Source organism: Bubalus kerabau, chromosome 10, assembly GCF_029407905.1.
Source record: "Bubalus kerabau isolate K-KA32 ecotype Philippines breed swamp buffalo chromosome 10, PCC_UOA_SB_1v2, whole genome shotgun sequence".
Lineage (NCBI taxonomy): Eukaryota > Metazoa > Chordata > Mammalia > Artiodactyla > Bovidae > Bubalus > Bubalus kerabau.
This window is the reverse complement of record NC_073633.1, coordinates 94,023,247-94,037,299: the sequence shown is the minus strand read 5'-3', so window position 1 is coordinate 94,037,299 and position 14,053 is coordinate 94,023,247. Positions and strand designations below refer to the sequence as shown.

Sequence of the window (14,053 nt, the reverse complement as noted above, 5' to 3'; positions counted from 1 at the left end):
TGTTAGCTGTTTTGTTATTACTTTAATGGTGAAGACAAAGATTTAAAACAGATAGTTTCGTACTGTGAGCAGTGCTTTGAAGAGAGCAAATAGAGTACTGTGACACCAAATGATTGGATGGGGAGGAATTGCTCCTGTAGCAAGGGTAGTCATAGGAGGCCTTACTCTTGCATGCGTGACCTTTGAATCAAGACTCAGGTTGAGAATCCAGTTGAAGAACTGGGAGCAATATTCTGTAAAGGTCCAGAATTGGGGGAAAGCAAGTTGTTAAGTTGTCCTTTCTCTGTATGTGTGTTAAAGAATGCCTAACTCAAGCATCAAAATCTAGAATGCTGCTTATTTGTTAAATTTCCAATACCTCTATTTTTCTATAAAATCTGCCATGTAGGTTATTATGGAAGTATTCAAGAAGTAAACATGAGCATGAAAGTCAGCAATATTCTATTTGGCAGAGGCCCACCGATCAGAAAACAGTCCTAAATGAGTGTGAAATAAGGTGTGTGTATAGGTTTTTTTTTTTTCCATGGAAGAATGTGTTCTGAGTTTTTTGACCATGGCATATGTTCATTTTCTTATCTCTGAATATAGATGATGCGATAAAAGACAAACATTACAAGTAGGGCCAGGTCAATGAAATTTTTTAGGCCCACAGGATTTGGAAATGATTCACTAACCTGACTTAAATTCCAATGAGTTTGTAATCCAAGATAATAGTGCTTTAGGCAGTTTATATCATCATTAATTTCAAGTCCTAGTGAGCCTCAAAAATAGGGATCACTGATGCGTAAGATTTTGTTGGCACAATTTATTTGGATACTGACTTGATTAGAAGATCTCAAATAATTTAAATGCATGAGGTCAGAGGAAAATTATTAGCTTTTATAGCCAGGGCAGCAATTTGTGTATATATTTTAAGCTTCCTTGGTTTTAAAATCTAAAAGACAAAATCTGTGTCCTAAATTTATAAGTGTGCTGAGAGGACATTTTGACTTCTGAAATGACTTAATGAGGTTGCTTCTCTTCATTCTTTGCTTTTCTTAAGCCTGCTTGTGTTTGAACATTTTAGGTCATTTATAGCAAGTACACTGACCTGGTTCCCAAGGAAGTCATGAATGCAGATGACCCAGACCTTCAAAGACCTGATGAAGAAGCCATTAAAGAGGTAACTGGGAATTGATATATGTAATTATTTTAGATGAGTTTTTACATCTTCATTAACTTTCAAAGCACTCATTGTGGCATTTATTATTTCAGATAACAGAAAAGACAAGGGTAGCCTTAGAAAAATCTGTATCGCAGAAGGTTGCAGCAGCCATGCCAGTCCGAGCAGCTGATAAACTGGCTCCTGCTCAGTATATCCGGTATGAATCATGCCTGGAGGTTTTAGCTTCATGTTGGAAGTGATTGGAGTTGGGGGTCCTGGTATTCTTTCGCTATCCTTAATCATAATTGTAAATGTAGTTTTTTGAATAATTACTTGATGTCTGTTGATTCTTAGTGCAAATGGTAATTAGAATTTTTTAAGATACCCACTTTTAAGATATTAGCTGTTATGCTATTTTAAAGCATTTTTTTTACTTTTAGAAATTAACAGTTATACAGACTATATGATGTAAACCACAGTGATTATAGTTTTCCATTTTAAAATTATGTGTATAATATCTATATAATAACATTAATACATTGGAAATATTGTATAATACAGTACTACTATAATTATTTGATAGTATGCTATAAATATTAATAATGTATTAATATCACTTATATAATAATAGCCATCCTTATAATACTTCTAAATTTTGAGGAATTTCACTCAACTAAATATTTATGTGGAAAGATGATTCACATATAGATATTAAGGGAAAATTCAGAGCTAGGTAGGGCTGCTGCCATTATTCTTTCTGCTTTATAGCCTATGATTATTCAGAAACTACTAATTTTAAGTTGCTTGCTGAGGATATTATTTTTTCCTCAAATGCAGACTTACAAAATAGGTTCTATTTTCTAGACCTCTTAATGAAATTGAACATGGTACTTAGCATGGTTCAAAATGGACTGTGATGGGTTATTTGCAAACTAATACAACTCTAGTTTACATTCTGTTTATAACTCTGAGTTGCTGTTAGTTCTCTTATCTCTGTTACTATCTGCTCTGCCTAAATATTACTGCAATTTTCTATTACTGCTTTGTGAGAGAAACTGACAATGTAGTCCAGCTTAGGATTGTAATAAAAGTAAAACACCTGTTGAAAACTTCAACTAGTTACACCTGTAGTTTCATCCACATTCCGTAGATACACACCATCTCAACAAGGAGTGGCTTTCAACTCTGGCGCTAAACAGAGAGTTATTCGGATGGTGGAAATGCAGAAAGATCCAATGGAGCCTCCAAGGTTCAAGTAAGTAGGTGGTTTCATGAGAAGGCACCACTATTCCTAAAAAAAAAAAATCAAAGGAGGGAAATGTCCATCAGCATATAAATGGATAAACAAAATGTGGGGCATCTATACATGGAGTGCTTCCCTGGTGGCTCAGCTGGTAAAGAATCCACCTGCAATGCAAGAGACCTGGTTTTAATCCCTGGGTTGGGAAGATCCCCTGGAGAAGGGAAAGACTACCCACTCCAGTATTCTGGCCTGGAGAAGTCCGTGGACTTTATAGTCCATGGGGTCACACAGAGTCAGACACGACTGAGTGACTTTCACTTTCATACATGGAATACTGTTAAGCCATAAAAAGAAACAAACTTTAATACATACACTGACATGGGTGAATCTCAAAATAATTATGCTGAGAAGCTAGACAAAAACAAGTACATACTGTATGATTCCTTTTATATAAAACTCTAGAACATGCAGACTAATCTATAATGACAGGAAGTAGATCAGTGGTTACCTGTGAGGAGGGAGGGAGTGTGGATAGGAGACGAGAGGAAAAAGAGGCATAAGCAAAGGGGCATGCAGAACTTGGAGGTGATGGGTATGTTCAGTATTTTAATTGTGATGATGAGCTCACACAAGTAAATTGTGTTTACTTGTGTCAAAAGTTAATTGGATTGTGCATTTTATGTATAGTTAGTTGTACATTAGTTGTGCCTCAATAAAGCTGTTTTTTAAGAAGGCAAAATATTATTATTGGATGAAATGATGATAATACGGTGGAGGTGAAGTGGGTAGTGATGATGATGACACAGTTGGCTGTTTTAATAATTGTTGAAACTAAGCAGTTGTGATAAGAAAAACAACTTTTGAGGAAAACAGCTTTTCTCCCGAGTTGCTGCCTAGGCATGTTGCAGTATGATGACACTACTCCCATGTAGAAACTGGACATTTCAATTAGGACTTGCATTTAGGATGCCAGTCATAAGTTCCCACTTTGCCTTTCCCAGGGGACATTTTAAAATATAGTTGGCTCTTCATGTCCACGGGTTCTGCATCTGCAAATTAAACCAACTGCGGATTGAAAATAGTCAGGAGAGTTTTCCCTGGGAGTAGTGGTTAGCACTCTGTGCTTCTACTGCAGGGTACAAGAGTTCGATGCCTGGTTGGGAAACTAAGATCCTACATGCCATGTGGCGTAGCAAAAAGGAAAAAATTCCACAGAGTTCTCAAAAACGAAACTTAAATGTCATGCCCACCACAACTATTTATACAACATTTACATTGTATTAGATGTAATATAGAAATGATTTAGAGTATAAGGAAGAATGTGTGTAGTTTATATGGAAATACTACTCCATTTTGTGTAAGGGACTTAAGCATTCATGGGTTTTGGTATGTATCCTTGATGTCCAGGAACCAATCCTTGGATACCAGGGGACTACTATAACCACTTAGAGTTAAGTCCCAGGAAAAGTTAGACTTCTCTGTCCCAGCCAGCTAGGTATTACTACCCTGCTCTCTGTCTTCTGCTCACTTGTGGCCTAGGACAGAGGATTGTTCTTCCTCTAGTTCTTTGCTCTCTCCTTACTCCTCACTTCTGGGGTCTTTCAGTTCAGTTCAATTCAGTTACTCAGTTGTGTCCAGCTCTTTGCGACCCCATGAATCACAGCACGCCAGGCCTCCCTGTCCATCACCAACTCCTAGAGTTCACTCAAACTCACATCCATCGAGTCAGTGATGCCATGCAGCCATCTCATCCTCTGTCGTCCCCTTCTCCTCCTGCCCCCAATCCCTCCCAGCATCAGAGTCTTTTCCAATGAGTCAGTTCTTCAAACGAGGTGGCCAAAGTACTGGAGTTTCAGCTTTAGCATCATTCCTTCCAAAGTACACCCAGGGCTGATCTCCTTCAGAATGGACTGGATGGATCTCCTTGCAGTCCAAGGGACTCTCAAGAGTCTTCTCCAACACCACAGTTCAAAAGCATCAATTCTTCGGCACTCAGCTTTCTTCAGAGTAATAATAAATCTTGTGACTATGCTTCATTGTGTGGATGTATTAAAACTGCACCTTAAATTGAAATGACCCAGTTGGGTTTCACTTCTCCATATTGGGAGCTTGGATGCTGAGAGGGCTATCTGAGGACCCTGTGTGGGTGGCTTGTGCCCCTTTTACAGCAGGTCTTAATCTGCACATTCTTGATTGAATACACCCGCTTTAGCTTCTCAACACATTGGTGTATAATAGATGGACATTCATTATACACTCTTTTGTTTTTGTGTCTGTTTGAAGCTTTACGTAATAAAAAATGAGGAAGAAGACTTGAGTTACTGACTAAAAAGGAAAAATGTATATCATTCTGTGGTTGTGCTTTGGTTTATCCTTCAGGATTAATAAGAAAATTCCTCGGGGACCACCTTCTCCTCCTGCACCTGTCATGCATTCTCCTAGCCGAAAGGTAATCTTTGCTCTAGTTAAAATCTCTTTTTGTACTCATGATTACTAATTTATAAATAACCCCCTATAGAATAAATTCTAGATGTCTATATTATTACTTTTCACCAAACGTATTGTTTCTTAACTTGTTTTTCAAAATCAAATAGAGACCCACTCAAGACTGTAACATGTGGTTCCATAGTATGAGAATGTATATAAAATGTTAGCTGTTAGCTTTATGATTAATAACCTAACCCCTGCTTTTAATGGAATGAAAAGGGTCTGCTGTTTGAAAAGATGTTATCATAGTTGTAGGAAGTAAGTTCCTGGGATCATTAGGTCTGTAATTGGTAGTCCAAGTGACTTTTTTTTTTTAGGTATATCTTATTACCCATCTAAAAGAAAAAGTTCTTATCTGGAAGTAGTCACATCAGTTTAAATATGTAAAAATACTAACCAGCATTTGTAACTGTCAAAAATAGATTATATTCCATGTTTTATATTAAAATTATTACTAGAAACCATGATGTGGGAACATAGTATATAGTGCCACTAGGCAAATGGAATTAAGACCTTTGATTAAATCAGTGTATATTGAACTATCTTTGAAGAGAAAGGTGCACTTAGTTTTTTGCTAGACTATAAATCTTAAAAATGTCTCTTCTTCCTCTCTTTTCTCAACATAGATGACTGTGAAGGAGCAGCAAGAGTGGAAGATTCCTCCCTGTATTTCAAACTGGAAAAATGCAAAGGTAATTAACTTGTCATAAATTCAGTATCTTAGTGTTAGAACCTCCTGAAAAACACCCAGGTAGGACCTTCAGCCTGGGTTACTTGATGAAACCTCAGCATATCATTTGCTGAAGGTTTTCCAGAAGGAACACCCAACTTATACGACTTTTTTCTTTTTATGTTAATGTATTTGAAATGTTAGTGTTCCAGGCATATGAGTTCCATGCAGATTCTCCTGGTAAAATGTAAGTATCGGAAACACATAGAGAAGGAATGAGTAGAATGCAGTAACATATCAGTGAAAGATATTATTCTTTAGAAAACTTAAATTTATATCTGAAATTCTTCCTGAAAGGATTTAGATCAATTTAAATAATCATATGACAAAACAAAATAAATGTTTGGCTGTATTCAGTGCTTTCATTTTTAAATTATTTATTTCTGTTTATAACAATGCATGAATAAATTATTTAAATCCTATGTATATCTACTAATCACCAAGGCATCTAGGAGTCATGAATAATCTGTAAAATACTGCGAAGTAAGTTTCCTTATTACTATTTCCTTTTCCTCCCAAATATTTCATGATTCTTTTTTTAATGGGTGAAGAAGGCCACCTCAATCCATGATTTAAATACAAATTATTCCTTAAAGGAACTTAGGGAATTCCCTGGCAGTCTAGTGGTTAAGACTCGGCACTTTCACTGCCAAAGGCCCAGTTTGATCCCTGCTTGGGTAACTAAGATCCAGCCCACAAGCCTTGCAGCACAGCCAAAAATAAGTTATACACTCATCCTGAAGCAAAAGTATTGTTGGGTAGTCTGGTTTGGTATACCATACATATTTATGTGTGTATAACTATGAGGCATCTTGAGCTGTCTGTAACACTCCTTGAATTAGGAATAAAGACCATGGGCAGGAGGTCATTATTTAGTAGTCTACTCAAAAGTCAAAGAATAAAGCTAAGCGTGGAAGTTACATAAATGTTCAAGCATATTCCTTAAGTTGTTGAAATAGGATGCAGAATTTCAGAACAAAGATTCTTAGTTGTCTAGCAAACTTTTATCTTTTTTCTGTTGACTAAAACGTGTAGGGTTCCAAGAATCTGATAAGTCATGAAAGCAGTGCAGCAGATTAAGCTACCTGTAGACACTCTAATTTTAGTGCTTTCTTCTACCTTTGTATAACTGTTATATTTACTTGATGAGCAACTCTTTAGCTATTTGGTATTGATTTCCTTTTATTATAACCCAAAATTTAACATGAGAATCTGTTTTCCCAGAGCTTGCATTCTGAAATGCTAGTTCCTTTGCTTATTAACTGTATGACCTAGGCTTTCTACCTCAGTGTCTTCACCTGTGAAATGGAAATAATAATGTTACCAGCCTTATAGAATTGCTGTGAAGGATAAATGAGGCCATAAATATAAAATGCTTAAACAGTCCTCCACACGAAGCCCTACTGTTAGCTGCTACTACTGTTGCTTAATTACAAAAAGAGATGTAAGGAGAAAGAACTTAAAATGGTTGTCAAAATGGACATATATAAATCTAGTTTTAAAGACTCTGTAGTTGCTCTTTGGTGACCAGTGTTTTCTGCCTGCCTTCATGTTAGGGTTATACGATTCCATTAGATAAACGTCTGGCTGCCGATGGAAGAGGGCTGCAAACAGTTCACATCAATGAAAATTTTGCAAAACTGGCCGAAGCCCTCTACATTGCTGATCGAAAGGTTGGTCTGTTGTAATTAAGTTGTTTAATGCTCTTGATAATTTGTAAATCTGTTCAAAATTACCTAAGATACTGTTATTTGGGCTACATTGCTGGGTACCCAAAGAGGCTCTCGCCTGTGGTATGTGTTCAGAGATGACATGTGCTGGTGGCAGTTCTGACTCGGTCTTGGCCTTTGTAAGCTCGTACACATACCCCACCACTGGTGATTCATCTTCCCCACAACGTTCTAGAATAATGGTGCTGCACTAGACTGATCCCATTTTTGGGAAGGTTGGCACCTACTCTTCCTGGGTTTCATAATTTTTCCCTATTTCTCTTTGTCTTCCAAAAGATGGCAGTGAAGGGAAAATAAACATACCAATGTATTGAATGCTACAGAAAATGGCATTCATAGTATTGGCTGTCTGTTAATATTATAGTATTAATATGTGTCTTTTAAGTTTACATGCATCAGGGTGTGGACATAGAATATACAAGAGTATATCTTGTGTCACAGTGAGCACCCTTATGTAAATTACTTCTTGCTCATCTATACTAAGGCTATATCTTGAGTTGATCTGATTGATTTTGAAAACATTACCAATTCCTATTACTGATGTTGAGAATTGCTTTATTGCTTGTTTAATTTTATTTTTTAGATTGTTTCTAAAATGAAACAGTGAAAAAGCATTAGTGAAACACTGACTTACAAGATTGATTGGAGTCAGAGAGAAAAAGCCGTTTGCAGTGTCGTCTAGGCGAGTTATCTTTTGTAGACAAGAATCTGTTTTAATTAGCAGTAACAAATGTGAATTCTTCTAACTGTTCTTTCAAGCCAGAGTTTAGTCAGGAAATTAAATGACAGCTGTAATTCTTTATCCCTGATAGTATCTTATTTAACATCTAACTTCACTTACAGGCTCGTGAAGCGGTGGAAATGCGTGCTCAAGTAGAGAGAAAGATGGCTCAAAAAGAAAAGGAAAAACATGAAGAGAAACTTAGAGAAATGGCCCAGAAAGCCAGAGAGAGAAGAGCTGGGATCAAAACCCATGTGGAAAAAGGTGTAACATACTTGTTGTTTAGTTGCTAAGTCATGTCCAACTCTTTGTGATCCCATGCACAGTAGCCCACCAAGCTCCTCTGTCCGTGGTATTTCCCAGGCAAGAATACTGGAGTGGGTTGCCATTTCCTTCTGCAGGGGATCTTCCCACCCCAGGGATCGAACCTGAGTCTCTTGCATTGGCAGGTGATTCTTTACCACCTGGGAAGTCACCAGGGAAGCCCTGACATACTTGTTACTAAATTGAATTTACTTTATGAATAATATTTATCTCAATTTAGAAAATCTCAGCTGTTTTTTTACTGCATGCAGAAGTAGTGCATACATGTAAAGAAAATGTAGATATTTCAGAAATAATGTAGAAATGAAACAGTAATTTCTGCCTCATTAAGTGGAAGTAATAGAAAAGAATGTGTATTTAAGTGTGGGCCTTTAATATGAGACTACACCAGAATTTTTTAAAATTCTGAGTGGAATACTTTTTAAAATCACATATTATTCAAATGATAGGCTTAATTTTCTCTTACTTTTCTGGAAACTTAGAGAAAAGAGATCTCAGACTGAACAATTCAGCTCCCCCAATGGTAAACTTAATCCACAGTTTTTCTTTTAGGCCTTTAATCATTTTCTCTCTCGCTTTATTTAGTGATCTACAAAAATATTGTGGTATATGTGCTATATTAATTCAGTTAGAGTGAGAAGACTAATTCTAATTCAAGAACATTATGAGGGTGGTTTCAGTAATAATTCCTCATCTAGTATACTTAATTCAGTTCATGTTGAGCACCTACTAGGTGCAAGGATTTCATCTAGACACAGTTTTCTGCTAGTCAGGTAGGGGATATAGCAGGGAACATTTTAGGGAATGTAGACAGACAAAAAAATGTTAATCATATAATGTATTAGAAGATAATACTCACTATGAGGGAAAAAAAGAGGAAGAGTATGTAAAAGTGCCAGAAGGAGGGAGTGGTCAGAATAGACCTCACTTCCGAGATGGTAACTTTAACAAAAAACACTTGAAGAAAGTAAGGAAGTGAGCCATATGGATACCTAAGGGAAGAGCATCCCAGATAGAAGGAACAGCCAGTGCAGAGGCCCTGAGTTGGGAGTGTATCTGGTGTGTTTAAGGAAAAGTAGGAGGCCAGAATGGCTGGATTAGACCTAGAAAGCTAAGTAGAGATGAGGTGTCAGAGTAGTTAGGGCAAAGTGGCCAGATCTTGTGTGCCTTTTATAGCTTTTACTTCAAGTAACAAGGGAAGCAATCTGAAGAGTCTGGAGCAGGATGACATGATCTTGCATATGTTAGAAGGCAATGGAATGGTTATCTGCAGGAGCAGGAACACCGTTAGAAAGCTTTTCGCAATAATCCAGATAAGAGATAATAGCAGGAGGTAGGTAGTGAAAATATGTCAGGTACTGAGTGTGATTTGAAAGTAGAGCTGACAAAATTTGCTTATGGATTCGGCAGAAGAAGGAGAGAAAAGGAGTCAAAGATGACTCCAGAACTTTTGACCTAAACAATTGAGAAGGATTGAATTGCTATCTACTAATATTGGTAAGACTACACTGCGGAGACATTTGGGAAGGAAAGATTAGGAATTTAGTTGTAGATATGTTGTTTAAAATGAAGGTGTCAAGCAGGCAATTGGTTATAGGAGTCTAGAGTTGAAGGGAAGTAATGAAGGTTCTGGCTAGTAACCCACTTCCTTGCATATATATATAAATGTCTTAATGGGGCATGATATAAAAAACCTACCTGTTGTAACCTAGCCACTGATGATAACTCAGAGTAAAACCTCTCTGTATCTAAGTTCTCTAAACTGATTTAAAAAAACAGGATGGTTCTTGAGAAGGTAGTTAAAATTTTTAGAAATCCTCTTGCCAAATATTAATAAGAACTTACCATTTATTAAGCATTTATTATGGCAGGTACCTCTCTGAGCACTATATTACTTTATATAATCCCTACAGCAACCCTATGCAGTGATTCTATTATTGTCACTATTTTACAGAAGAGGCAACAAAGGCTGAGAGGGGTCAAGTAATGGGTATAATTTCACATTGTTGATCTGTCATAGAAACAGGATTTGAACCCAGACAGTCTGACTCCAAAGCTCAAGCTCTATATTATATTCCTTCTATATCTACACTATATCCCTTCAGCCTGGAGAGGGTAGAGAAAATGAAGATAGATATAGACACAGTAGATGAGATAAGGTACAACCAGCCCCAACATATCATGAGTAAAAGGTTCTTTATTTGAAGTCAGTCTTAGAAAATATAAGGATGAACTTTGCAAATTCTTTTTTCTGGCATTTTATTATGAAAATTTTTAAACACATAGACATAGTCTCTTGTTCAGAATATTAATAGTGATAAGTACAGTGGTAAAGTCATTTTCACCTGTGTCCACAGAGGACGGGGAGGCACGTGAGAGGGATGAAATCCGGCATGACCGGCGAAAAGAGAGACAGCATGACCGGAACCTCTCCAGGGCAGCTCCAGACAAGAGGTAGGTACTCTGAGGTCAATGTGAATTGTGAAGAGTGACTTTTGTGAACCTTCTAGAGAGGAGTGTTAGTCCACTGAAACCAGTTTTGCTTCTCTCCTTCCTCTTGAGGTTGATAGCTTCATAAACCAGCACCTATTTTCTTGCCCTAAACTGCTTAGTCTGCCTTAGCAGAAGAACTGACTGTGCCTGAAAGTGAGCTTTTCTTCCATTACCTTGTATTGTCAGCTAGGGTTGAGAAGGATGGGGATACACAAAAAGAGAATTCAGATCATATTTATGAAGAAGAAAGTAGTGGATATGCTTGTTCTGGTCTGTTCTTTTCCTGCTTCAAATGGTGAGACAGGTTGATTTATCATGTGCCTGCTCCTCTAGACAGGAAATAAGCTGCTGGACCTTTATTGAGGTCCTTTCACATGCAGAATACTGTACTAGTGAGTACAGTGGGGGAGAAGAGCAGCTTTTCTAAGAAGTGAAAGTCAGCCTCTTTTCATGAGCAGTTTCACTTAAAATTGAGAAAGATAGAGCTGTCATATGAAATTGCTTGGGAAAACTGACAGAACACTCTTAATACAGACTTAACAAAGGAAATACATGTATGAACACTTGGAATAAAGTAGAGACGGATTCATGAAGTTTGTGGTTCACCAAAGGCCGAGGACTGAAATTGATGAAAAGTTGAAGAAATGCTGTAATACAAGAGGTGGAATTCTGAGTGAGGGTTAAATGCAAATATAAAACATTTTCTTTCCAAATGAGCAGTTTTGAATGCTCTCATCCTCCTGTGAGCTAATACTGTGGTTTTTTAGGTCATATCTTAAACAGATTCCTGCTGGTGGTATTCTTTGTTGTTTAATGGCATATTTCATCTCCTTGAATAAGTGAAGTCATGGAAAAGCAGAAAATCTGAATTTAGAGTTTAAATGTACAGTATAGAACAGAAAGGAATGAAATTTGAAAGTACACAATTAATGATACTCTCAGTCTGAAATTCCTAACCTGTAAAAATCAAAATGGCTCTGTAGATAAATTGAGCCCTTACAACCAGTAAAGTGACTGAGAATTGATAAAATAGAAAAGCTTTAAACTTGTGCTTGGATGAAAATTAGATTGTCTATAGAAATCATTTTAAGACCTGAACCTCTAGTAAAGTAAATGATGACAGTTATCATGGTATCATTGTGATGTAGATTACATACATACCAAAACAGCAGGGGAATTAAGTTCACCTGAATGTCAAACATCATACTGAGTAATCCAGTCATTAGACATATTCTTCTCAAAAATTCCTAAATGTTGTTAGGTAAAAATTGATTCTGTCTTATTGAGAGTGATTCATGTGGTATACCTAATTTGCATCCAGTCCCCCTAACCCTTTATAATAATAGCAGATACAGACTGTAGCAGTTTCATATCTCAGCATGTGTTACAAGAAGATTGCTTGTATTAAGAATGATTCTTTTGAGAAAGGACAGCCTCTTCTATAGGTGCTATTGGAAAAACTGGATGACTACATGCAAAAGAAGGAAAACCTTAAACCATGCACAAAAAACTCAAAATCATTTAAGGGTTTGAATGTGAGACCTTAAACTGTAAAATTCCTAAAAGAACACATAGGTAGTAAGCCCTTTGACTTGATCTTAGCAATGATTTTGTGAATCTGACTCCAAAGGCAAAGGAAACAAAGGAGAAATAAACAAATGGGACTGTATCAGACTAAAAACTTCCACACGATGAAGGAAGCCATCATCAGAACAAAAAGGCAGCCTACTGGGTGGGAGAAGATACTTGCAAATCATATATTCGACATGAGGTTAATATCCAAGCTATAGAAAGAACTACAGCTCAACTAAAACCAACCCAGTTAAATGGGCAGAGGATCTGAATAGACATTTTTCCAAAGAAGACATGCAGATGGTGAACAGGCACATGAAAAAATAATCAACATCACTAATTATGAGGAAATGCAAATCAAAACCACACACCTGTTAGAATGGCTGTTACCAGAAAGACAAGAAATAGCAAGCATTGGAGAGGATGTAGAGAAAAGGGAACCCTCATGCACTGTTGGTGGGAGTATAAATTGGTGCAGTCAATATGGAAAACACTATGGAGATTCCTCAAAAGATTTTCCACTTCTGGGTATTTATCTGAAGAATATAAAACACTAATTCAAAAAGTATAAGCATCCCTCTGATCACTGCAATAAGTTCATGATCTGAGCCATAGTCAGCTCCTGGTCTTGTTCTTGCTGACTGTATAGAGTTTCTCCATCTTTGGCTGCAAATAATATAATCAATCTGATTTCAGTGTTGACTATCTGGTGATGTCCATGTGTAGAGTCTTCTCTTGTGTTGTTGGAAGAGGGTGTTTGCTATGACCAGTGCGTTCTCTTGACAAAACTCTATTAGCCTTTGCCCTGCTTCATTCTGTATTCCAAGGCCAAATTTGCCTGTTACTCCAGGTGTTTCTTGACTTCCTACTTTTGCATTCCAGTCCCCTATAATGAAAAGGACATCTTTTTTGAGTGTTAGTTCTAAAAGGTCTTGTAGGTCTTCATAGAACGGTTCAGCTTCTTCAGCATTACTGGTTGGGGCATAGACTTGGATTACTATGATATTGAATGGTTTGCCTTGGAAACGAACAGAGATCATTCTCTCATTTTTGAGATTGCATCCAAGTACTGCTTTTCGGACTCTTTGGTTGACCATGATGGCTACTCCATTTCTTCTAAGGGATTCCTGCCCACAGTAGTAGATATATATGGTCATCTGACTTAAATTCACCCGTTGCAGTCCATTTTAGTTCAGATTCCTAGAATGTCTACGTTCACTCTCGCCATCTACTGTTGGACCACTTCCAATTTGCCTTGATTCATGGACCTAACATTCCAGGTTCCTATGCAATATTGCTGTTTACAGCATCAGACCTTGCTTCTATCACCAGTCACATCCACAACTGGGTATTGTTTCTGGTTTGGCTCTGCCCCTTCATTCTTTCTGGAGTTATTTCTCCACTGATCTCCAGTAGCATATTGGGCACCTACAGACCTGGGGATTTCATCTTTCAGTATCCTATCATTTTGCCTTTTCATACTGTTCATGGGGTTCTCAAGGCAAGAATACTGAAGTGGTTAGGTTGCCATTCCCTTCTCCAGTGGACCACGTTCTGTCAGAATGTGTCAGGTTTCTTAAATTGAAGAAAGAAGGGAAAACCACTAGAC

General features: G+C 37.3%; 1 protein-coding gene across 1 annotated transcript in view; it reads left to right on the top strand.

The window, feature by feature from the left end:
- Positions 1 to 14,053, top strand: part of SNW1 (SNW domain containing 1) — a 35,132-nt gene that overhangs the window by 15,736 nt on the left and 5,343 nt on the right. The window contains exons 4-11 of the mRNA XM_055538758.1: positions 1,067 to 1,162; positions 1,255 to 1,361; positions 2,295 to 2,399; positions 4,767 to 4,836; positions 5,501 to 5,566; positions 7,161 to 7,277; positions 8,178 to 8,319; positions 10,737 to 10,833. Coding sequence (XP_055394733.1) covers positions 1,067 to 1,162; positions 1,255 to 1,361; positions 2,295 to 2,399; positions 4,767 to 4,836; positions 5,501 to 5,566; positions 7,161 to 7,277; positions 8,178 to 8,319; positions 10,737 to 10,833 — 800 coding nt within the window. The remainder of the gene's footprint in view (positions 1 to 1,066; positions 1,163 to 1,254; positions 1,362 to 2,294; positions 2,400 to 4,766; positions 4,837 to 5,500; positions 5,567 to 7,160; positions 7,278 to 8,177; positions 8,320 to 10,736; positions 10,834 to 14,053) is intronic.